This window comes from Callorhinus ursinus, unplaced genomic scaffold, assembly GCF_003265705.2.
Source record: "Callorhinus ursinus isolate GAN/ISIS: 27379988/994484 unplaced genomic scaffold, GSC_fseal_2.0 scaffold48, whole genome shotgun sequence".
Taxonomy (NCBI): domain Eukaryota; kingdom Metazoa; phylum Chordata; class Mammalia; order Carnivora; family Otariidae; genus Callorhinus; species Callorhinus ursinus.
In genome coordinates, this window is record NW_027397110.1 from 69853 (window position 1) to 91646 (window position 21794).

Sequence of the window (21794 nt, forward strand, 5' to 3'; positions counted from 1 at the left end):
AATCGGATTCTGCCCAGAGCCTCGGTAGCACGCCCGTAGCCCGCCCTGGCAGGTGCCCCGATCAGGACTGCGGGGACCCCTGTGGGGTCGCAGGCCGCAGGGGGTAGGGCCTTGTGGGGGCCGCCGGCTGCATTCCTCCCGCCGTAGAGGTCATTCCTGCGCTTCTGGGGCACCGAGGAACGGGATTGGTGGCACTCCCGCCCCAGGGCCCCGCCTCCAAGACCCCAAGTCCCCAGGACCTGCGCTCCCGGCCCCGCCTTCTAACAGGCCCGCCATCCCCCACGGCCGGCCTCCCGAGGGCCCGTCCCCCTCAGAACACCGCTTTCGAGACCCCAGGGCCCGCCTCCGATAAGCCCGCAGCTCGGGTATTCCGGCTCGCGGCCCCGCCTCCAGAAGGCCCGCCCCCAGGGCCGGGGTGGCAGAGGCCCCGGGTTTCAGGCCTTTGGCTCCCGCATGCCTCCTCTCTCTGGCCGTCTTGCTCTGGGTCTGTGTCCGCGCCGCCTCCTTTCCTTCCTTCCTTCTTTTTCTCCTCGTTCAGACCTCCGTGTTCGCCTTCCCCTCCGCTAGGCCTTCTGCCTTGCCTCGCCCCACACTTCGGCGACCCCTGTCCAGCGTCTCTGCCACCACCCTGACCCTTCGACTCTGCTCTTCGGCCAGGGTCTCTCTGGAGCTTCAGTCGGGCCCTGCCACTTCCTCACAGCTCGACGCGGCCTGGACGGGGGCTTTCCGGCCTGCGGCCTTTTGCTCCTGCGGGCCCTGGCCTCGCCGCCTCGCTCGCTGCTGTTCTCGAGCTCTGGCTAGGACGGGCCCCTGGCGTGCGCCAGACGTGATGGGCTGCGGACGGGTCTGACGCCTTGGCCTGCGCGGTCGGCGTGGGTCTGGGGGAGATTGGGGGCGGACCGGGACACTCAGTGGTGCCGCCGTGACAGTCCGTGGGGTCCGGGGCACACTGGCCCTGGGTCCCCGCCCCCGCCCCCTCCCGCTTCCCCCTCCCCGCGCACCTGCCCCCTCGTACACCTGCCCACACCCACCCCCGCCCCCTCCCGCTCCCTCCCCCTTCCCTCGCGCACCTGCCCCCTCGCACGCCAGGCCACTCCCGCTCCTGCCCCCTCCCTCCGGTCAGGCCGCCCTTCGGGGCGGGGCTTTGGGCGGCGGGGGCCGGACTGTGCGCGGTCCGAGTCTGAGGAAGCCGGAAACCTGTGCCTGGGAGCCACCCGGTCGACCCCGCGGCCTCCTTCCGTGCGTGGATTCTGCGTTCGTGCCTAGGCTCCGTGCGCGCCGTCCCAGATGTGGCCCAGGGGTTGAGCTGCTCCCCGGGGCTGCAAGGAGAGAGCAGGCACTCACCGGTCCCGCACCCCCACCCCAGGGCGGCTGGGCCATGAGGACCGCACTCGTGTACCATGAGGAAATGACAGCCGCCCGGCTGCTCTGGGAAGAGTAAGTGTGAGCTGATAGAGGGGGGAGGGTGGAGAGGGGGCTCTGGACGCTAAGCTCTGTGTCCACGCAGCCCTGAGTGTGAGATCGAGCGTCCCGAGCGCCTGACCGCAGCCCTCGAGCGCCTGCAGCAGGGGGGCCTGGAGCAGAGGTGTCTACAGTTGGCAGCTCGAGAGGCCTCAGAGGCAGAGCTGGGCCTGGTACACAGGTCAGACCCCAGGGAGCCACCTGCCCCAGAGGAGGCCGCCTTGCACGTGGGGCCGCCCAGCCTGCCGGCATCTTGAAAACAGAGCATCTCCCCTACCTATCTTAGTTTCACCACTGCGTGGGTTGGGGAGGGAACCGTGAGGTGGGTGGCCCCACCAGCGCATGGCCTCTCCTTCTCCCCTTCCGGCTCCTGCTGGTGACCCTGCCTTGCCTGCCTGCCCCTCTGCAGCCCAGAGTACGTGTCCCTGTTGCGAGGAACCCAGGCCTTGGGTACAGAGGAATTACAGGCTCTGTCTGGGCAGTACGATGCTGTCTACTTTCATCCGGTGAGGCCCTGGAGACACCCCACCCACACATGCACATCTGCATGCCCGTGCCCATTTCATGGCTGCGGCTGCTGACCCTGGCCCATGTGCCCCCGGTCACCAGCGTGCACATGCCCTGCATGCCTGACCAGCTGCTGCTGCTGGGACCTGCAGCCGGGCACAGGCCTGGGCAGAGCCTGTGCGGGGGGGGGGGGGGGCTCATCGGCACCCCTGCCCCCGCAGAGTACCTTCCACTGTGCCCGGTTGGCCGCGGGGGCCGCGCTGCAGCTGGTGGATGCTGTGCTCACAGGATCCGCGCACAATGGGCTTGCCCTGGTGAGGTGAGGGCTGTCCCCTTCTGGGCTGCCCCCAGCTGTGGGGGCCTGTGAGGGCACAGGGTGACCCTGACGTGTCAGTTTTCACCCGCAGACCTCCTGGGCACCACAGCCAGAGGGCTGCTGCCAACGGGTTCTGCGTGTTCAACAACGTGGCCATAGCAGCCAAACACGCCCAGCAGAAACACGGTCTGCAAAGGTGTGTCCTGGGCTATCTGGGGGCAGGGCCCAGGCCAGACGGCAAGCGGTGGAGCGGGCTGCTGACAGACCCCGTTCAATCCTTTCCCCTCTTGGGGTGGGCTCAGGCCCCCAGGTTGGAGGCCCTGCCCCTCAGTGACCTCTGCACTGCCTTGTCTGCAGGATCCTCATTGTCGACTGGGATGTCCACCATGGTCAGGGCATCCAGTATATCTTTGAGGATGATCCCAGGTGAGCTGGGATCCTCTGCTGGGAGCCATGGGGCTGAGGTCCTGACCTTTGAGCTCCAATTTCTGACCTTGGCTGGTTGTCTGCAGTGTGCTTTACTTCTCCTGGCACCGCTATGAGCATGGTTGCTTTTGGCCTTATCTTCGAGAGTCAGATGCAGATGCCGTTGGGCTGGGGCAGGGCCGTGGCTTCACTGTCAACCTGCCCTGGAACCAGGTGCCCACCCCTCCCCCCCCCCCCCCCCCACCCAGGGGCCGCCCCCCCCCCCCCCCCCGCCCCCAGGCCTCACCCCTTGCCCCACGGCCCCAGACCTCCTGAATGTAGTCCAGGGCATCCTTCCACGGTCAACCCCAGAGGCTGGGCCCCAGAGGTGAAGACCCCAGCCCCACCCCCCCCACACACAGGGCCCAACTCTGATGCCCGGTGGCCACAGGTTGGGATGGGAAATGCTGACTATATGGCCGCCTTCCTGCATGTGCTGCTCCCTGTGGCCTTTGAGGTAACTGCATGGGGGGTAGGCGTGGTGTTGGGGGGAGGAGTGTGGGAGGGGGAGTCTGTGCTCAGAGGCGTCATCCCCTGCCCCCCTCATGCCCCCTCCCCCGACTCCCCAGAGCAGAGCCCTGTGGGTGGGGAGCACTCTCTGGAGGGGCCTCCTTCACCTCTGCTCCAGGCTCTCTCTTGCCCATCCCCCCCCCCCCCCCCGGCCCTGTCCACAGTTTGACCCTCAGCTGGTGCTCATCTCGGCAGGATTTGACTCAGCAATTGGGGATCCTGAGGTGAGGGCCTGTCCTGGCTGGGGAGGGCTTCTGGGGCCCTGGGGCCAGGCCCCCTCACACTTGGCTCTGGTTCCAGGGGCAGATGCAGGCCACGCCTGAGTGCTTCGCCCACCTCACGCAGCTGCTGCAGGTGCTGGCTGGCGGCCGGGTCTGTGCTGTGCTGGAGGTGACTGTGGCAGCAGGGAGGGCTCGCAGGCCAGGTGTCGAGGTGCATTCGGGGGGGCCTGCTCTACAGGGTGGGGCGTCCTGCCTGGGATGGTGGCGCCCCGCCCCACTGACAGCCCTGTCTAGTCTCATGTGTGCCTTCGCCCTGCTCCCAGGGAGGCTACCACCTGGAGTCACTGTCCCAGTCGGTGTGCATGGTGGTGAAGGCGCTGCTGGGTGACCCTGCCCCGCCCCTGTCAGGGTCCATGGTGCCTCAGCACAGGTATGGGGCAGGAGGCTGGGAAGGGCTGGGGCTTCCAGGCCAGGCCTTACTGCTCCTGTTTCTCTCCACAGTGCTCTGGAGTCCATCCAGAGTGTCCGGGCAGCCCAGGCCCCTCACTGGACTAGCCTTCAGCAGCAAGGTCAGTGTGGCCCACGCTGGGCGGCAGGGTCACTCCCCGGGCTCCCGCGCAGTGGCTTTGACTCTGAACCACTCCCTAGGGCCGGCCCCCCTACTGGACCCCAGGACCTGCTCCCCAGAGGGGAGACGCCCACCTGTGTTGCCTGGGGGGCCCGAATTCAAGGCAGCAGAGGCCCAGACCTCGGCTGTACTGAGGTCCCTCCTGGACCAGCCGCACCTCTACCCCACACCCCCTGTCCGCACAGCTGCCGCCCTGACAGCTCAGGATGCTGCTCTGGTCCTACCCCCTGATGTTCTCCGTCAAGAGGGGTCAGCCCCACAGGAGGAGACACAGGCCTGGGCTAGGTGGGCAGAGCGGGCCTGGGGAGAGGGATGGGGTTATGGGTGCACATGCGCTGTGGTGTCGGCGTCACTTCCTGTCCACATGTCCCTCTGGTTTCCCACCACAGGCTCCACGAGGCTCTGGCCGAGGACACGGCTTTCATTGCACTTGGAAAGGTCCTGCATCTATTGAACGGGATCCTGGATGGACAGGTGGGGGCATCTGGGATGGGCTGAGGGTGGCCATGGAGCTGGGGGCAGAGCCCAGGACCTGCCCACAACAGATGGCCTGTCCAAGGGAGGGCTGGGTGGTGCAGAGCCACATGGACCCTTTTAGAACAGCTCTTAGGGACAGGGTCACAAGTTCAGGCTCAGTCAGTCGTTTTAACTAAATACTCTCTGACAGTGAGGTGAAGGCAATGATTTCAAGTGTAGTTTTAAGCATCTTATTTCCAGAAGGGGAGCAGTTTGAGCTCAGGTTGTGCAGATGGCAGCTCCATAGACAGGGACCAAGAGGAGGGATGGATGTGACTCTGTGCCTGGTTGGGGGTTGCCCCCCACAGGTGAGCGGTGGCATCGCAACAACCCCAGCTGCAGCAGCCACCCTGGAGGTGGCCATTCGGTGCGGCCTGTCCCACAGAGCCCAGAGGTGAGCACCCCCGCCCTGGAGGGCCACACCGCTCCTGCTTCCCGTCCCATGGGGAGGGCTCTAAGCGTGGATTCCTGGCTGGGTGCGTGCAGCCTGTCCTGGGGCCACCTTTTCCTCTAGGGTGCTCTGTGTGGCTGCGGGACAGCTGGATCGGCCCCCAGACCTTGCCAGTGATGGGTAGGACACTCGGGTCCTGTGTGCACCCTGTCGTGTGTGTGGGTGGGCACGTACTCCTGGGTCCCCACGGGGGAGGGTGGGCAGGGTCTTCCCCAGCTGGAGTTTGGCAGAGGAGCTCCTGGGAGGGTCTCCTGCACCTTCCCTTCTGCTGTCTGGGCTCTGGAGGGTGAGCCGCATCCCACACCCCTGCATGTGTGCCCACGTGCTCACTCTCCCCTGGAAGGAGGAATCTGTGGCTGAACATCAGAGGCAAAGAAGCGGCTGCCCTGTCCACGTTCCACGTGTCTGTGCCACTGCCAGGGGTGAGTGGTGGGGTCCTGGGTAGGGCGGCTGCCGCTCGTTGGCACCCTCGGGGCCGCTCCTGGCCTTCACCTGCCCTTCCTGGCGGGACTGTGGGAGGTGGGGTGACCCCTGGCTGAGGGGCTGGAGCGGTGCTGCTGTCCTTCCCACAGACGACAGGTGGATTCTTGAGCTGCATCCTGGCCCTTGTGCTGCCCCTGGCCTATGGCTTCCAGCCTGACCTGGTGCTGGTGGCACTGGGACCAGCCCATGGCCTCCAGGACCCCCAAGCTGCACTCCTGGCTGCACTTCTACGGGGACCAGCGGGGGGCCGAATCTTGGTCCTAGTGGAGCAGGTGAGTTGGGCAGGGTGGACGTGCTGTGGGTGGGAGGTGGGAGGTGGGGAGAGACCAGTGAGTTGCTGCTTCCACCTCTACTCCTGGCCCAGGAATCCACATCCCAGCTTGTGGGGGTCCTGGCCCGGGTGTTGCATGGAGAGGCACCCCCCAGCCTGGGTCCCTTCTCCGTGGCTTCCCCCGAGGACCTGCAGGCCCTGATACGCTTGAGAGGGCAGCTGGAAGCACAGTGGAAGATGCTGCAGGTGGCCGGTGAGGCTGGGGGGCAGGGCTGAGGGTGAACGCCGGGGAGTCTAGGGGGATAGTCCTGCCATGGAGCTCTGTGGGGAGAGGGGCTCATGTCTTAGGGAGTGAGGTGCTGTCCTGAACCTGCTCATCGCAATGACAAACTGACTGTACATTTCTTCCTAGCTCCTTCTTGAGTTCTGTGACCTGGTGGCTTGAAATTGGCCAGGCTGGAAGTCTTTTCACCCCAGAAATGACAATACAAGTTAGTCCCCCAAGAGCCACTTATTAAACATTCGCCAGTACCCCACTGCCTGAGGCCTTTGTGCAGAGGGCCGGGCTATGGAGTTGTCCAGGGCACTGGGTCAGGGACACTCTGTCCACGGCAGTGACCTGGAGCCCCCCTCCAGTGGCCCACCTCTTCACGGATGGCCCCATCCTCATTTCCCACACTTCTATTAACCTTAAAAATAAAAGTTATTTTACCAGCAAAAATGGGTTTATTCAGGAGTAGCAGAGAATTGCAATTTGGGACAAGTAGACTATGGCAAAACCCTAGGCAAGTCCAACAAGCAAAGAGGAACGTTATTTTATGGAGAAGAAGGAAGAAGCTGGGAAGGATTGTTCTGAATGAACATCTCTTGGAGAAAAGCAGGAGTTCAGGATGATGATGATTTTCTGATGATTCTTTGCTGTTGATTCTTCTGTTGGGCCTCTAATCGACGACTGTTCCTGGGATGGGCATGGAGTGGTATAGCTTCTCCTTCCGGCCTCCCCTTCTAGCATCCCAAGCCCACTTCCGAGAGTTTCCCTTTATTAATTTCCAAATTTCCCTCCTTTTGATCAAGATCTTTCTTTGAAAGCGTCACTGATCAAGAGTCAGGGTTTCTGTATTTAGTGGTTTTGTCTGTTGATGCCAGGAAGGGCTCTTCTGTCCTACAGCAGAGGGAACGTGGGTACCAGTTGGAAACCACTTGAGGCCACATTTGAGTCAGACGGGAGGTCAGGAGGGAGAACTGCCAGGCACTTCCCGTCTAAAGTCTACATCTTCTCAAGGTTACAAGTATTGGAGATCATTTCCATAGTGGGCACATCATTTTTACAAAAGTTTGACAGTTAACAAAATACAAAACTCAAAATAGCTATACAAAACAGAAGTAATATAACAATCCCAAATTGTATGGTGGTTCTAAACCGGACTGTAGGTCTGCAGTTGCCAAGTGAAGATATTTATTGGCACTCATTCCAATTTAGGGGAGAAAGTTCTCCCTAGGGAGGCAAACCCAGAATCCTGTGTGCCTCCTGGAAGTTCCTATGAGGAGGGGCGTACTGCAAGAGCACATGAAAACAATTAGCCAAGTGTGTTTAGGGAAAAATGAAGCAACAGCTGAACAAAAACAGCAAAACCTCAAAGATGTATTAAAACAGTACTATTATCTCAAAAGAACTGAAAACAAATGTTATCCAGTAACAGCCTGTATGGTGGCAAATTCACAGACTGAATTTGGGTAAGAATCCAGTGTAAGATACTAGGTCCGATGAAAGAGGGACTTTTGTGAATCCTGAAGAAAACTTCTAACCCTTCAAAAAAAAGTGAGTGGAAAATTCATTTGTCCTGGGATCATGGTGAGGCTGTTTCTGCAAGGCCATAATCGAAAGAGGTTTCCCCCTTCCACAGGGCTTGGGAGATCCACAGAAGGGCACTGTCTTCCCCCAAAAGGAAGGGAAAGGAGGAAAAGGCACACGGGCCTGGTCTGTACATCTCAGGACAGCGCCCTCCCCAAATGTCTGTTTCAGTCCAGGAGGTCTTTACTTCCGGGTCACCAGCTGGTGTTTGGGTCCGGTCAGGCTTTGGTGCTTTCTCTACACATGTCCCATGGATCCAAGAGTCTCTTACCTGGAGTTTGGTGGCACAAGGGCTGGTTAGCAGATCCTGAGAGGGGCCTTTCTGGCAAGGTTGTGGAGGTGTCTTTTCCAATAAGTGAAATGTCCAGGTTGCAAGGTGTGATGCTTAAGGCCACCCTCTCCATCTCTCAGGAACTCACTGTGTAGATTGTTCTACCAAAGCGTGGCTACCTTGTTTTTTTAAAGATTTATTTATTCATTTGAGAGAGTGGGGGGGAGGGGCAGAGGAAGAGAATCTCTAAGCCGACTCCCCGCTGAGCGCTGAGCATCCCCCGCCTCCCCCGTGGTGCTCACCACTGAGGAGATCACGACCTGAGCCGAAACCAAAGTCGGATGCTCACCCCACTGAGCCACCCAGGCGCTCCAAAGCATGGTTACTTTTAATAGAAGCAGTTAGACCCGAACAGTATTGAAGTATATCTCCTTTTATTAACACGTGTCAGAGGAGGCAGGGGCCAAGTGCATTGGACGTCCTGGAAATCTCGAAGGTGGGAGTCTGGGAGATCCCAGATCTGAGGGTTAGAAGGACCAACGGCAATGCTCTTGGCCCAGGTATTTTGGAGGGGCTGCAGATTTTGCTAGTTGAGGCTTACCAGTGCTGGTGGTGCATGGGACTGATGCGGGGAAAGTGGATGGGGGGGTGGAATGAAGGTGAGGCCTGCCCAGCAGCGCAGGCCTGCTGAAGCGCCTGGCCAGTAAGATGAGTTCTCCGACCACGACGAAGTTCAAGAGGGGTTCCCTGGGTAGGGACAATCTTTCCTAACAGAATTTTAGCCGCAGAAGCAGCACTGGCCCGTCTAGAAGAGAAAGCTTCGATCCAGTGAGAAAGCATGAACCACGAGACATGGAAGCTGTGGAGATCCACTTGTGTGGACACAGGTGGGATGAGCGAAGCAGGCTCTCTTTGTGGCCTTATTATTTCCCACCCATACTGGTTCGTGAACACCATCATTTTGTCAGTAGGCCAGTGGTTTAACGTACATACTGTGGTGAGTGTGAGTAGAGTGGGGACTCTAGGATTTCTGGTAGGGCCAGATTGTTACTTGGTCCAACCAGAGTTCTCTTTTTATGAAACCAGCTATTACCAGATTTTCCTTTTTGGGGGGCCGGTTGTTTGGGCACCTCTGGTCGGTATTCTGAAATTATCATTTGGGAGAATGTCGCTTGGGACCATGACAGAGGCTTGGCTATTGTTTTTCTTTTCTTTCAATTTTAAGTCATCTCTACACCCAGTGTGGGGCTCAAACTCACAACCCTGAGACCAAGAGTCCCACGCTCCACTGACCGAGCAGCATTTTGGCAGAAATGTCAGCAGGATTATTATTTTGGCCTCTAGGGAGTTGAGCCCAGAATGCCCGGGAGCTTTAACGAGCAGCTAACGTATGGCATCTAATACATTTTGGACATAGGAGCTATTTTTAATTTTATGCTTATTTCAGGTAAGGAAACTTTGTTGTTTCTGTAATATTCCAAAGTCATGAGCTACCCCAAAGGCATCCTGACTATTGGTATAAATGTTTGTGGTTTTGCCCTTGCCCAAAATATAAGGATGGTTAGAGAACCCCGTGACCATTTCTGCAGGGGTCTAGCCAAGGGCAGTGGCAGGAATGCCTCTGAGCCAAGGAGGACATCCCTGAGCTACAGGGTCGAGTTCTTGGCTACAGTGCCTTACGCGGCAGTGATGCTCGTGTTGACCACTTCAAGGCATCCCCTTCCCTCTCATGTACAAACAGGAAAAGAGGAAATCCACCATTAGGATGTCTGGGGCAGGGGGTTTTATCAGGCTTTTCTTCAAAGTCCCCAAAACTATGTCTTCCTGATCTTTCTAAATAATAGGGTCAGGTTTGCATTTTCAGCAAAGCACATAGAGGCTGAGCTGTAAGAGAGAAGTTTGGGGTCCAATTGTGACAGTAGCCAGCCAGTCCCAAAAAGCCTGTAAGTTTGGAGGAGTTCAGGAGGCCTCGAAGTCTACCTGGATCCAAATGTAATCGTTCTGAAATTAGGCGCCCTAAATATTGAGTTTGAGTAAACTGCAGTTTTTCTTTTTTTTTTTTTTAAACAAGCCACAGCTTTTTTTTTTTTTAGATTTTACTTATTTGTCAGAGAGAGTGAGAGAGACCGAGAGGAAGCACAAGCAGGGGGAGCGGCAGGGAGCCCGATGTGGGGCTCGATCCCAGGACCCTAAGATCATGACCTGAGCTGAAGGCAGACACTTAATGACTGAGCCACCCAGGCGTCCCAAACTGCAGTTTTTCTTTGGAGATTTTATGTCCTATTAAAGCTAAAAGTCTTAACAGGTGGATGCTGCCTCCTGTGAAGAGGCTGGAGAAAGGGAGAAGAGCAAATCACCTACATGTTGCAACAAAGTGTAGCCTGCAGAAAACCTTGTATCATCTGATTCAGCTTCTGAGGTTTGTGAACAGTGAGAAGGGCTGTTACCCTGGGGCATTTCTGTCCAGCTGAAGGCAAAACGATAGCCTAGCTTACCTGCTGGAATACTAGAAAATGCACCCTGTAGGTCAGTTACGGTGAGAAGTTCGCTGTCGGTGGGAATGGATGTCAGCAGCACATGGGGTCAAGAAAGCAGGGTGCTTCTCAGAGGAACTGGACAAAGCTCCAGCCTCTGCCATTGGTCATCTCACAGGTAAAATGGGTGTTACAGGGACTAGTGCAGGGGATAATGAGGCCCTGAGCTTTGTACGCTTGTGGCCCTGAAGGGCTTCTTTGTTTCTAGAGTATTTAATTTTGTGGGTAGGTTTTTTTGTTTGTTGTTTTTCCTCTGGGGAGAGGTCTTGAGGGATCTCTTTGAATCTTGATGGGAGGTGCACTGTGCATTCTGCCAAAATCAGCCGAGGATTTTGCCCGTAAAGAGCATGGTACCTGACCCAGTGGGAACAAATGACCAGTGTCCCCAGACTCTGCCATAGTGCCATCATAGACAAGTATAGGAAACATGCCAAAGGGTCGTTTATTTCCCCTGGTTGGCTACTTTTGGTTCATTCAGTCCATTTAGTGAGAACTGCACATGAGGAGGCACGGCCGTTTTAAAAACAGAACCGGCTGAGGTCCCAGAAAGGGGGGGAGGTCCCCCAAAGCCCTGTGACTTCTGGGGGCCCGTTTCTCAGAGGTTTTTCTCTAGGGCAGACAAATTCCCCAGCAGCGCAGCTCTGACCGAGCAGTCCAGGTCTGAAAAGGCGACCTCTCAGCCAGGACAAGGCCTGGAGCGCCCGCACACAGGGCGCGGAGCTGGAAATCCGGGGAAAACTTACCCTCCAGCCCCGGTCCAAGACGGCAGCGGGCTCCGCGGGCGCCCGCACCTGCCTGCGCACCAGCTCGCAGCGCGTGGGGGGTCCGCTCCAGGTTCCACCGCAGGCCAGCAAGTACTGTGACCCCTAAGAATCATTTTACCAGCGCACAGGGTTTCATCCGGGAGCGGCCGACTTGCAGCCCGGGCCCAGCACGCTGCGGCGAAGCCGGAGAAGGAAGTTGGGAGGCGTGGTCGGTGGGCGAGAAGCCGGAGTCCGGGCGCTGCCGTTTCTCCCCGCCGGAGCCGCAGGGCGGTGGACTGCCCGGAGGAGCCGCGGCGCACGGGCCTCGGGGTCCCCGCGTCGCCGCGGGGCGCGCTCGGGCTCGCTTGTGACAGACGCGGCGATGGCCGGGGTCCAGCGGGGGGGGGGTCCCGCTCCAGCCCCCACTCCTGGCGTGCGCAGCCCACCCTAGCGAGCGTGGCGCCACCTCCTTCGACTAAGCGGCCGCGGCACTCCACGCCGGAAGTACCCTCCCTGCCGCGACCTCCCCGTCCGCCCCGCCCCTCCCGATGACGCAATTCCGGCGCGCCGGCTGTCGCTCTCTTGCGAGGTCGCGAGGCAGTGACGCCGCGGGCGGGGATGGCGGTGGCGGGAGCGGGTGGTGCCGCCGTGGGGTGAGGCCTCGCCCGGCGACCCTGCCTGCCGCCACCCCCCACTCCCTGCTCCGGCGGCGCGTAGTCCCGTCCGCCCCTCTCCGGACGTCGGCAGAGCGCCCAAGGCGGGCCACGTCCGCTGTGTACGGCCCTCGCGCAGTCTCCTCGGGGTTGTCCCGCTTCCGTGACCCCCCAAAGGGTGAAGACTAGTGCGTGGGACGAGTGGCGAGCTGGCGCTCTGCAGACTACTGCGGGCGGCGGGGTGGCGGTGGGCACGGGGAGGGCAAGAACCTGAAAGTGCAAGTGCTGAGCCTCCGGCTGTGGGTTTCGGGGTCGCCTGGCGTTCGGCGCCGTCTGACCCGCTCCCGCGCCCTGCGTTTCAGAGGCCGGAGTGCAGCCCGGCTGGGGTGCTTTCTCACCTTCTGGGGGCCTGGAGCTGAGAAGGGGTGGGCATGGCCAGCGTCCCCCAGCTGTTCGACGACCTGTGCGAGGCCCTCCTGCCGGCCGCGAAGGCTGCCCTGGGCCAGCACGGCGGGAGCCGGAAGAGGGCAAAGCAGAGACTGAAGAGGGTGGCCTACAGTGCCCTCTTCACGAATCTCTTTCAAGAGGAGCCTCATCAACTGCAGCCTGATCTCTCCAAGCTCCCGGTGAAGAACAAGGTCCTCATGCTGTCCTTCGACTTGAGAGTGGGTGGTCTGGGCCCCGAGGCTGACCGTCTGGAGGAGCTCGTGGAGCAGCTCCTAGCAGCCCCTTGCTCTCCGCTCGTGGAGGTGGCGTCTGTTTTGGACCTCCTGGTTCAGCTGGCAGGGAGCGGCCCCCCTCAAGTGCTGCAGCGCAAGCGGGACTGCTTCTTCAACAATAAGCATGTGGGGAGAAACGTGCCCTACGGCGGCTACGACTGCCAGGACCTGAGTGTTTTCGAGACGGACGTTCAGTCTTTGATCTCCAGAGAGGAGTACTTATGTCAGGACATGATCCAGAAGGTGCTTCAGGTGATGGAGGCGGCCCCAGGCACGGGCCTGCCCACCACGGGGCTCTTCTCATATGGGGACCCCTGCGGTGACAGGTTTGAGAGAGACACCCGGGTCTCGCTTTTCGGCGCCCTTGTGCACAGCCGCACATACGACATGGATGTCCGGCTAGACCTGCCCCCGATGCCGGACAGTGCAGACCTCTCTGGATTGGCCATTAAGGTAGAGTGTTTGCTTTCCTGCGTCCAGCTCCCCGGCAGCTGGAAATGCCTCCTTTGACCTTCCCTTGGTCATGGTTAAGGTAGGCTGGCGCTCGAGTCCCTGTCACTTGGTGGCTGAGCTGTGGCGAGGCGAGGCCGCTGGAGTGGCCTTCACCTGGGTGGGCAGGGACCCCACCGCCCACCTGCAGACCAAAGCAGCACGCTTTTTATCTTCTAAAGGGGCGCGTTGTCAGGTCACTTACTCTGCTCTCTAAGGTTGCTGTTTATGTTCAATTACAAGGAAGTAACAAGTTCAGCTACATCTCAAGTACATAGCAGAGCCCCGTGCAGCAGAATGTTTGTTCCTACCATGTGCGCAGTTCTGTGCGCTTTCTTCCACATATAACATGGGATATTTTCTACCTTAGTAAATCATTGTTGGCCTTTATGTTTTGCGACTTTATAAATGTTGCTGAAACATTTCAGCACTATCATTACTCAGTTATTCCCTTACTACGAAAAATTCTCACTATAGTGAACATCTTGGCATATGTACATTTCTGTTTACTATGATTTTTTAAATTTTTTAATTTTTAAAGGATTTATTATTTGAGAGAGAAAATGCACACGAGCTGGGGGCGGGGAGTGGCAGGCAGAGGAAGAAACAGGCTCTGTGCTGAGCAGGGAGCCTGACATAGGGCTTGATCCCAGAACCCTGGAATCATGACCTGAGCCGAAGGCAGACGCCTAACCAACTGAGCCACCCCGGTGTTCCTACTATGATTTTCTTATGCTGGGTTCCCCAAAATGGAATTTTCACATCAGAAGCATTTCATGAAAAATTCCATTGTAAGTTATATTGACGCTTACACGTCATATATAACTGGAAATTGATAATCTTAATCCAGTAAGTGATTCGGTGGGAGTGAAAACATTGTGTAGTAGCTACATGCTTCAGAAAAGTAGAGGAAACATTTTGCTGGGTGTTTCTTGTAATGAGTAACGGGAAGTGTGTGGGGAAGTCCTGGAATTCTGACCACACTTGGGTGAAATTTAGACCCAAAGGCATACATGATGTTTCCTTCTTTCCTGTGGTCTCCAGGTTCCTCAGAGTGTGGATCAGTCCGACGATGAAGGGTTCCAGTCAGCATCTAATTTGACTCCTGACTCCCAGTCTGAACCAGGCATGACTCCAGACATCGACCTGTGGGATGCTGTGCTCACCTACGAGGCCAGCAAGCGGAGGTGCTGGGAGCAAGTTGGATGGTATATGAGCCTTTGCTGCTAAACGCACCCCCCCCCCCGCATGTGAGCGTGGCCTTTACTCGGGAGAGCTCAGGCAGTTGTTTGTAGAGCAGCTATGGTGGGATTTGGAGCCTGGAAGTTTCGTCAGGCTAGTGTGTGGCATGGCCTGGGTCCTGGGAGGTGAGAGGGATGCCGAGGGGAAGGACTTACAGGCTTCAAGAAGGTTTCTCCGGTGCCAGTGACTTTTGCAAATCAGTGAGGGCTCCCAGTCAGACGTGTCGAGGGCAGCCCAGCAGGCTGTGCAATCAGGGCCAGGGCACAGCGTGCTGGTGAGGGAACAATCTTCGCGTCCACTGGTCTTCACATCCAGGACTGACAGTGGTGCTCTCTGGCTGACAAGTTCAGTCATGGCAGTGCTGCCCTGACCGGTGCCAGCATCCTGTCCCCTGGGCTCATCCGTGTCCAGAGGCCTCTGCACTCAGGACCTCTCAGAGTCTGTAAAGCACTGGTGTCATCCCTCAAAGGCTCCCAGAATGGGGATAGAGGACACACATTTCCCCTGTTTGCTCCTGGGACCCTCTTGTCCTATCTCATCTGCTGGCAATTCTGTGGAACACCATTTTGGGGAGCATAGGATGCAAGAGTCAATGTTAGCAAGAGTGCAGTGCCTTCTGGTGCAGCTTCTGGGCCCAGCAGGGTCTCTGGAGGGTGGACATGTGCCGGGGCGTAGGCAGTTAAGTGCCGGTTGTGTTTGGGCACCGCTCCTGCTGGTGAGGTCATCTGTCTCCTGCAGTGGATTCCTCCAGGGATGGCCAGCTCCCTGCTTCCCTCAGCACCACCGGTAGGGTGCTTGTCTTGTCTTGCAACTTCCTGTCTTGTGTGCACAAAGCAAGTCTAGCCATCCCGCTTGCTGCTGACCCCAGACATGTCTCAAAAGCGGGCCAATAAGTTAGCACTTTCTTCTGTAAATATTTGCTTAGTGGTATTTCATTCATTAGTTTCTACTTTTTAGGACACCATTTAGGAGATACGATTGCTTACCAGGTCTCTGTCCTTGCCCCCTGTTCTGCTGAGTGCACTTGATCTCCTTGGCGTCCCCCGAAGGTTGCTGACCTTAGAGCTCCAGCAGCGAGGATTACCGCGGCGGTCTTCCCCTCGCTCCCAGGACGTGAGCCCATGCCCGGCAGTGCACACATGGTGGCTGCTTCAGCGAGACCCTCAGGGCCATGCCTCTGTCGGGCGTGGGCCCCAAACGCCCCTCCCCCAAGCATCCTCCTCTGCCTGTTCTGGTGTGAACCTAATCCCACTGGCCCCTGACCCCTGAGGCCTTTTGCACTAGTTCATTTGGCAAATTTTTTGAACTTGTTTCAGTTTAAATCCCAGCCACCTGCTAGTTTCCTACCATGAGCTCTGGCTAGTGGGCAGTTAAGGAAGCTGCTGCCTCCAGAAGCAGAGCTGCCTGTCTACCCGCAGCCCTAGGACTGTAAACTCTGTCCTCTGAGACCCCTGGAGGACCCGTCCAGGTCTGAAGGCATCCTCTGCCGTTTCTCTGTGGCTGCACCCATTCTGGGGGGAGTGGTTTCATTATGTTGACTGCTGAGTTCTCCGTGGGGACAAGGGGCATTTGGTGTTTTCCTTCATGGATTTTTCTGCCTTAGCTCTGAATCCCCAAGGGGGGCACACATGGCCATGGTGGTGCTGGCGTCGACCCCGGAAGAGTGGAGGCAAGAGCAGCCGGGGGCGTGAGAAATGGGACAGCACCTGCGGCGTGCGCCTCTCCTGAGCGACTTCCTGGAGGAAGCTCAGAGGTCTTTGAAACTTGAGCAGTCTTTCCTCACGCTCTTCTCTCCCCAGGGGCGTGAGGGCAGATGTCCGTGGTCTGGCCACAGCCCACCTGCCGACCTGGACGCCTCAGGTCTGGCCTCCCTGCTTCCTCCTACCCTTCCCTCACCGTCCACACAGCTGGTGCCACCTTCCAGGGACAGAAACCAGAGCACATCGTTGCTCCGTCTGCCGCACTTGATGGCTGCCCCTGGTCTGGGTCGAGGGCCAGTCCTTCCGTGAGGTCCCCGCACTCCCCAGCTCCACTCACACTGACCCCTTTTCTCTTCCTGTTGCTCCCAGGGCCCCCTGGAGTCCTCCCCAGCCCTGGGGTCCAAGTCGATGCTCCCTCGTTTCTCCTATCTGTAGCGCCTTCCCCGGGAGGCTGGGCTTGTCTGCCTTACTGCTCCCCCTGCACTCAGATACTTCCTGAAAGAGGGGAAGAATGATTGACATGCATTGTCAATTAAAAAGGATTTTTGTTTTTTTTAAAGATTTTATTTGCAAGAGAGGGACGCCTGGGGGCTCAGTAGGTTAAGGGACTGCCTTTGGCTCAGGTCACGATCCCAGGGGCCTCTCCCTCTCCCTCCCTCTGCTCGTGCTCTCTCTTGCAAATAAATAAAATTTTTTTGAGAGAGAGAGCAGAAGCAGGGGGAGCGGGGGAGGGGTGAGAAGCAGGCTCCCTGCTGAGCAGGGAGCCCGATGCAGGACTCCATCCCAGGACCCTGGGATTGTGACTTGAGCTGAAGGCGGCCACTTCACCAGTGGAGCCACCCAGGCGACCCAGCAGGATTTTTGATTTACTAGGTTCTGAGATGTATTGTTCTTGTACCTTGTACATCATTCCTGATGGGATGAAAATGTGCTGGTGGTCAGACATGCATCTTGATGTTAAAATGTCCTATAGCTTGGAGCTGTTACCCCCTCAGGAAATGACTTCTGTCTTTGAAGAATAAATGATACTCTTTTTGACATGCTAGACCTAAAATAAATTTTTTTTTTGCAGAGGAGGAGAAAGGAGCTGGTTAGGTATTAAAAATGAGAAGAGGGCGCCTGGGTGGCTCAGTTGGTTGGGCGACTGCCTTCGGCTCAGGTCATGATCCTGGAGTCCTGGGATCGAGTCCCGCATCAGGCTCCCTGCTCGGCGGGGAGTCTGCTTCTCCCTCTGACCCTCCCCCCTCTCATGCTCTCTCTCTCTCTCTCTCATTCTCTCTCTCAAATAAATAAATAAATAAAATCTTTAAAAAAATGAGAAGAAAAGTTTTAAAAGAGCTTGTATTCCCTAAGCTCCCTTTATTAAGAAATTACTTTCTCATGGGGCGCCTGGGTGGCTCAGTCGTTAAGCGTCTGCCTTCGACTCGGGTCATGGTCCCAGGGTCCTGGGATAGAGCCCCATGTCGGGCTCCCTGCTCCGTGGGAAGCCTGCTTCTCCCTCTCCCACTCCCCCTGCTTGTGTTCCCTCTCTCGCTGTGTCTCTCTCTGTCAAATAAATAAAATCTTAAAAAAAAAAAAGAAATTATTTTTTCAGTGGATTTTAAAAAACACCTCTTTCATGTTTTTCAGTAGGGGTTGATGGTTTTCAAAGGAATATTTAAAAAGTGATACTGGTTTTTTTTGGGGCTGCTTTTTACTGATGTGGCTGTGAATTTCTGGCATAGGACCGTGGGGAGGCAGAGCCCCTGGCGGCTGCTGTGTGTCCAGAGGCACCTTCTGCAAGACCAGCAAGCCTGTTATGTCCGAAAATTTGTGAGACTTTTTGCTCCATGAAACTGAATAAAGGAAACCTCATTAAGATATTTGGGAGGCTGGCAGGGAGGCTCCCAGGAGGGAGCGTGCTGCTGGGGCTAAATGGGGGGGCCACCTGCCAGGTGTGTCTTGTCCTACTGGGGCTGCCCTGACCGGGAGCTCCCCCTGCCGGCTGCCGGTGCCATTCTCGTCAGCTCTCTCTTAGGCCAGATCCCAGGAGTGGCAGAATGTACATAGCGTAAAATGCTGTCATGCTCATCTTAAGCATACAGTTTTGTATGTGGCTTATTTAACTTAGTGTAATGTAATTGAGGTTCATCCGTGTTGTAGCAGGTGTTAGTGTCCATTCCAAGCCTGAATCATATTCCACTTTATGGGCAGGCTGTGTTCTGTTTATCCATTCATCTGTCGTTGGACACCTGGGGTACTTTGGGCTGTTGTGAATAATACTGCTGTGGGCATAGTGCTTATTTTTGACATGAAGACACATTGTGATTGTCATCCTGATGATCAGCGTGTGCCCCTGGGCACTAGGCGGGGTGGGGGGCAGCACGTGTTGCTGCTTCTGGTCTTAGTCCCTCTCTCCCCTGCCTTTTGTTCATGCAGCTGAGGTGTGTGTGTCGCTCCATCCGCTCAGTGCCCCCTCCTCTGTCTCCCACACAGCCCCCCTGGCCACAGAGAGGAGCCCTACCTCACGGAGGCCGGAAGGGACGCCTTCGACAGGTTCTGCAGGCTCCGCCACGGGGAGCTGCAGGTGCTTGGTGGGGGCCTGCTGCAGACCCCACAGCCCATCCTGGTGAAGGAGTGCGAGCTGGTGAAAGATGCGCTCAATGTCCTGATTGGGGTAGTGTCTGCCACGTTTTCCCTCTGCCAGGTAAGCAAGTGCCAGCATGTGGGGGCAGCAACAGCACCGTGTTGGCAGCCTGCCATCTGCCTGGCACTTTACAGGGTAGATGGGAGCCCAGTGCCGTAAGCGGGAGGCCTCAGATACCAGCCTCTGAGAGGCAGGGTGGGGGTAGGGCGCCATGGGTCCGCTGGGAAGTTGGCTCCATGGCCTGCCTGGAGGTTATGGCCATGGTCTTCTCGTTTCAGTTTTAAAAAGTATTAGTTTGTGAACGCCCTTTTAAAACTGAACAAAAGTGAGATGTTTATTGCTATTGGTGAAACAACGGAAATGTGCCCACCATTTCCATGCCCATCCTCAAGAGGTGCTGAGGGGCCCTCTGAGCCTTCCCTGTACTTGGATAGGGTGCACCACTCAGCCCCGAGCACCACCTGCCCTGCAGGAAGCCCCCCCCCCCCCCCCCGCCGCCCCTTCTGAGACTGTTGCTGGCTTTACTCAGTGCCCTGGGCCTCTCTCCTTGCTGGTGGGCGGGACCTTGCTCATTGGGGGCAGTAGCTGCAGTTTATCTACCTTTTGCCTCTTGCTGGGCACTCATAAAATAAATGAATGTATTTACAAGCATGAAACCTTTTGTACCTGTCAGTCTGCAGTGCCTTCTTTCGTGTAAGTGCCCTGCCTCTTTGTATCTTAAGCAATCTTACACAGTGGCTGTTCTCGAACTTGAGTATGTGCTAGACGCACAGCCTGGGTTTGCCCCCAAGACATGCTGTCTTGAAGACTCCTCAGGTGATTGATGCAGGTACTGGTGTGAGGGCCACCCTCTGGAGACTTTCTAGAATGCCATTTTTATGGCCTCTTATGAATGGCCTTATTTTGGAAGCAACCCCCCCTCCTTTTTTTTTAGTTTTGGTAAAATACACATAAAATTTACCATCTTAACCAATTTTTTCTTTTTTAAGATTTATTTATTTGAGAGAGAGACAGAGTGTGCGTGCGTGTGTGCAAGCTGGGTTGGGGGCAGGTTAGAGGAAGTGACTCCTCACTAAGCATGGAACCCATCTCAGGGCTTGATCTCACGATCCTGAGACCAGGACCTGAGCTGAAGCCAAGAGTCAGATGCCCAACTGCGCCCCCAGGCATCCTCCACTTTTTAAAAAATTTTTTATTGTTATGTTATTCACCATACATTACACCATTAGTTTTTGATGTAGTGTTCCATGATTCATTGTTTGTGCATAACACCCAGTGCTCCACGCAGAACGTGCCCTCTTTAATACCCGTCACCAGGCTAACCCATCCCCCCACCCTCCTCCCCTCTAGAACCCTCAGTTTGTTTTTCAGAGTCCATCATCTCTCCTGGTTCGTCTCCCCCTCCGACTTACTCCCCTTCATTCTTCCCCTCCTGCTATCTTCTTTTTTTTTTCTTAACATATATTGCATTTTTTGTTTCAGAAGTACAGATCTGTGATTCAACAGTCTTGCACAATTCACAGCGCTCACCATAGCACGTACCCTCCCCAATGTCTATCACCCAGCCACCCCATCCCTCCCACCCCCAACCACTCCAGTAACACTCAGTTTGATTTCTGAGATTAAGAATTCCTCATATCAGTGAGGTCCTATGATACATGTCTTTCTCTGACTGACTTATTTCACTCAGCATAACACCCTCCAGTTCCATCCACGTCGTTGCAAATGGCAAGATCTCATTCCTTTTGATGGCTGCATAATATTCCATTGTGTATATATACCACCTCTTCTTTATCCATTCATCTGTCGATGGACATATTGGCTCTTTCCACAGTCTGGCTATTGTGGACATTGCTGCTATAAACATTGGGGTGCACGTACCCCTTCGGGTCCCTACATTTGTATCTTTGGGGTAAATACCCAGTAGTGCAATTGCTGGATCGTATGGTAGCTCTATTTTCAACTGTTTGAGGAACCTCCATACCGTTTTCCAGAGTGGTTGCACCAGCGTGCATTCCCACCAACAGTGTAGGAGGGTTCCCCTTTCTCCACATCCCCGCCAACATCTGTTGTTCCCTGACTTGTTAATTTTAGCCATTCTGACTGGTGTGAGGTGGTATCTCATTGAGGTTTTGATTGGGATTTCCCTGATGCCGAGCGATGTTGAGCACTTTTTCATGTGTCTGTTGGCCATTTGGATGTCTTCTTTGGAAAAATGTTCATGTCTTCTGCCCATTTCTTGATTGGATCATTTGTTCTTTGGGTGTTGAGTTTGATAAGTTCTTTATAGATTTTGGATACTAGCCCTTTATCTGATGTGTCATTTGCAAATATCTTCTCCCATTCTGTCGGTTGTCTTTTGGTTTTGTGGACTCTTTCTTTTGCTGTGCAAAAGCTTTTTATCTTGATGAAATCCCAACAGTTCATTGTTGCCCTTGCTTCCCTTGCCTTTGGCGATGTTTCTGGGAAGAAGTTGCTGCGGCTGAGGTCGAAGAGGTTGCTGCCTGTGTTCTCCTTTGATGGACTCCTGTTTCACGTTTAGGTCTTTCAACCATTTGGAGTCTATATTTTTGTGTGTGGTATGAGGAAATGGTCCAGTTTCATTCTTCTGCATGTGGCTGTCCAATTTTCCCAACACCGTTTGTTGAAGAGACTGTTATTTTTTTCCATTGGACATTCTTTCCTGCTTTGTCAAAGATTAGTTAACCATAGAGTTGAAGGTCCATTTCTGGGCTCTCTATTCTGTTCCATTGATCTGTGTGTCTGTTTTTGTGCCAGTACCATACTGTCCTGATGATGACAGTTTTGTAATAGAGCTGGAAGTCCGGAATTGTGATGCCGCCAGCTTTGCTTTTCTTTTTCAACATTCCTATGGCTATTCGGGGTCTCTTCTGGGTCCATACAAATTTTAGGATTATTTGTTCCATTTCTTTGAAAAAAGTGGATGGTATTTTGGTGGGGATTGCATTGAATGTGTAGATTGCTCTAGGTAGCATTGACATCTTCACAATATTTGTTCTTCCAATCCATGAGCATGGAACGTTTTTCCATTTCTTTGTGTCTTCCTCCATTTCTTTCTTTTTTTTTTTTTTTTAAAGATTTTATTTATTTATTCATGAGAGACAGAGAGAGAGAG

At 55.7% G+C, this 21794-nt stretch overlaps 2 protein-coding genes across 12 annotated transcripts in view; both read left to right on the forward strand.

The window, feature by feature from the left end:
- Positions 1 to 31: 31 nt before the first annotated feature.
- Positions 32 to 9248, forward strand: HDAC10 (histone deacetylase 10). Of its 9 annotated transcripts, none has more exons than XM_025882132.2 (21): positions 37 to 815; positions 1367 to 1437; positions 1508 to 1642; positions 1871 to 1967; positions 2190 to 2287; positions 2376 to 2480; positions 2642 to 2710; positions 2797 to 2923; positions 3141 to 3206; positions 3424 to 3483; positions 3560 to 3691; positions 3804 to 3910; positions 3982 to 4049; positions 4129 to 4393; positions 4498 to 4582; positions 4933 to 5018; positions 5139 to 5195; positions 5419 to 5497; positions 5648 to 5830; positions 5923 to 6082; positions 6242 to 9248. In XM_025882132.2, exons 2-21 carry the CDS (start codon positions 1379 to 1381, stop codon positions 6250 to 6252), a joined length of 2049 nt encoding a protein of 682 aa, XP_025737917.1. In that variant the 5' UTR covers positions 37 to 815; positions 1367 to 1378; the 3' UTR covers positions 6253 to 9248. The 9 variants fall into 9 exon arrangements, with proteins under 9 accessions (XP_073738670.1, XP_025737922.1, XP_025737917.1 ...); XM_025882133.2 differs by having other exon boundaries at positions 37 to 484; XM_073882568.1 differs by having other exon boundaries at positions 38 to 1437.
- Positions 9249 to 11814: 2566 nt separating this feature from the next.
- The window catches only part of TUBGCP6 (tubulin gamma complex component 6), a 32159-nt gene continuing 22179 nt past the window's right edge, over positions 11815 to 21794 (forward strand). For 2 of the 3 annotated variants that reach the window (XM_025881466.2, XM_025881467.2), the window contains exons 1-3: positions 11816 to 13054; positions 14135 to 14298; positions 18508 to 18718. In XM_025881466.2, the coding sequence (XP_025737251.1) occupies positions 12314 to 13054; positions 14135 to 14298; positions 18508 to 18718 (1116 nt within the window). In that variant the 5' untranslated portion in view covers positions 11816 to 12313. Of the gene's footprint in view, positions 13055 to 14134; positions 14299 to 18507; positions 18719 to 21794 lie in introns of all 3 variants that reach the window. The other variant, XR_012375284.1, reaches the window with a different exon arrangement.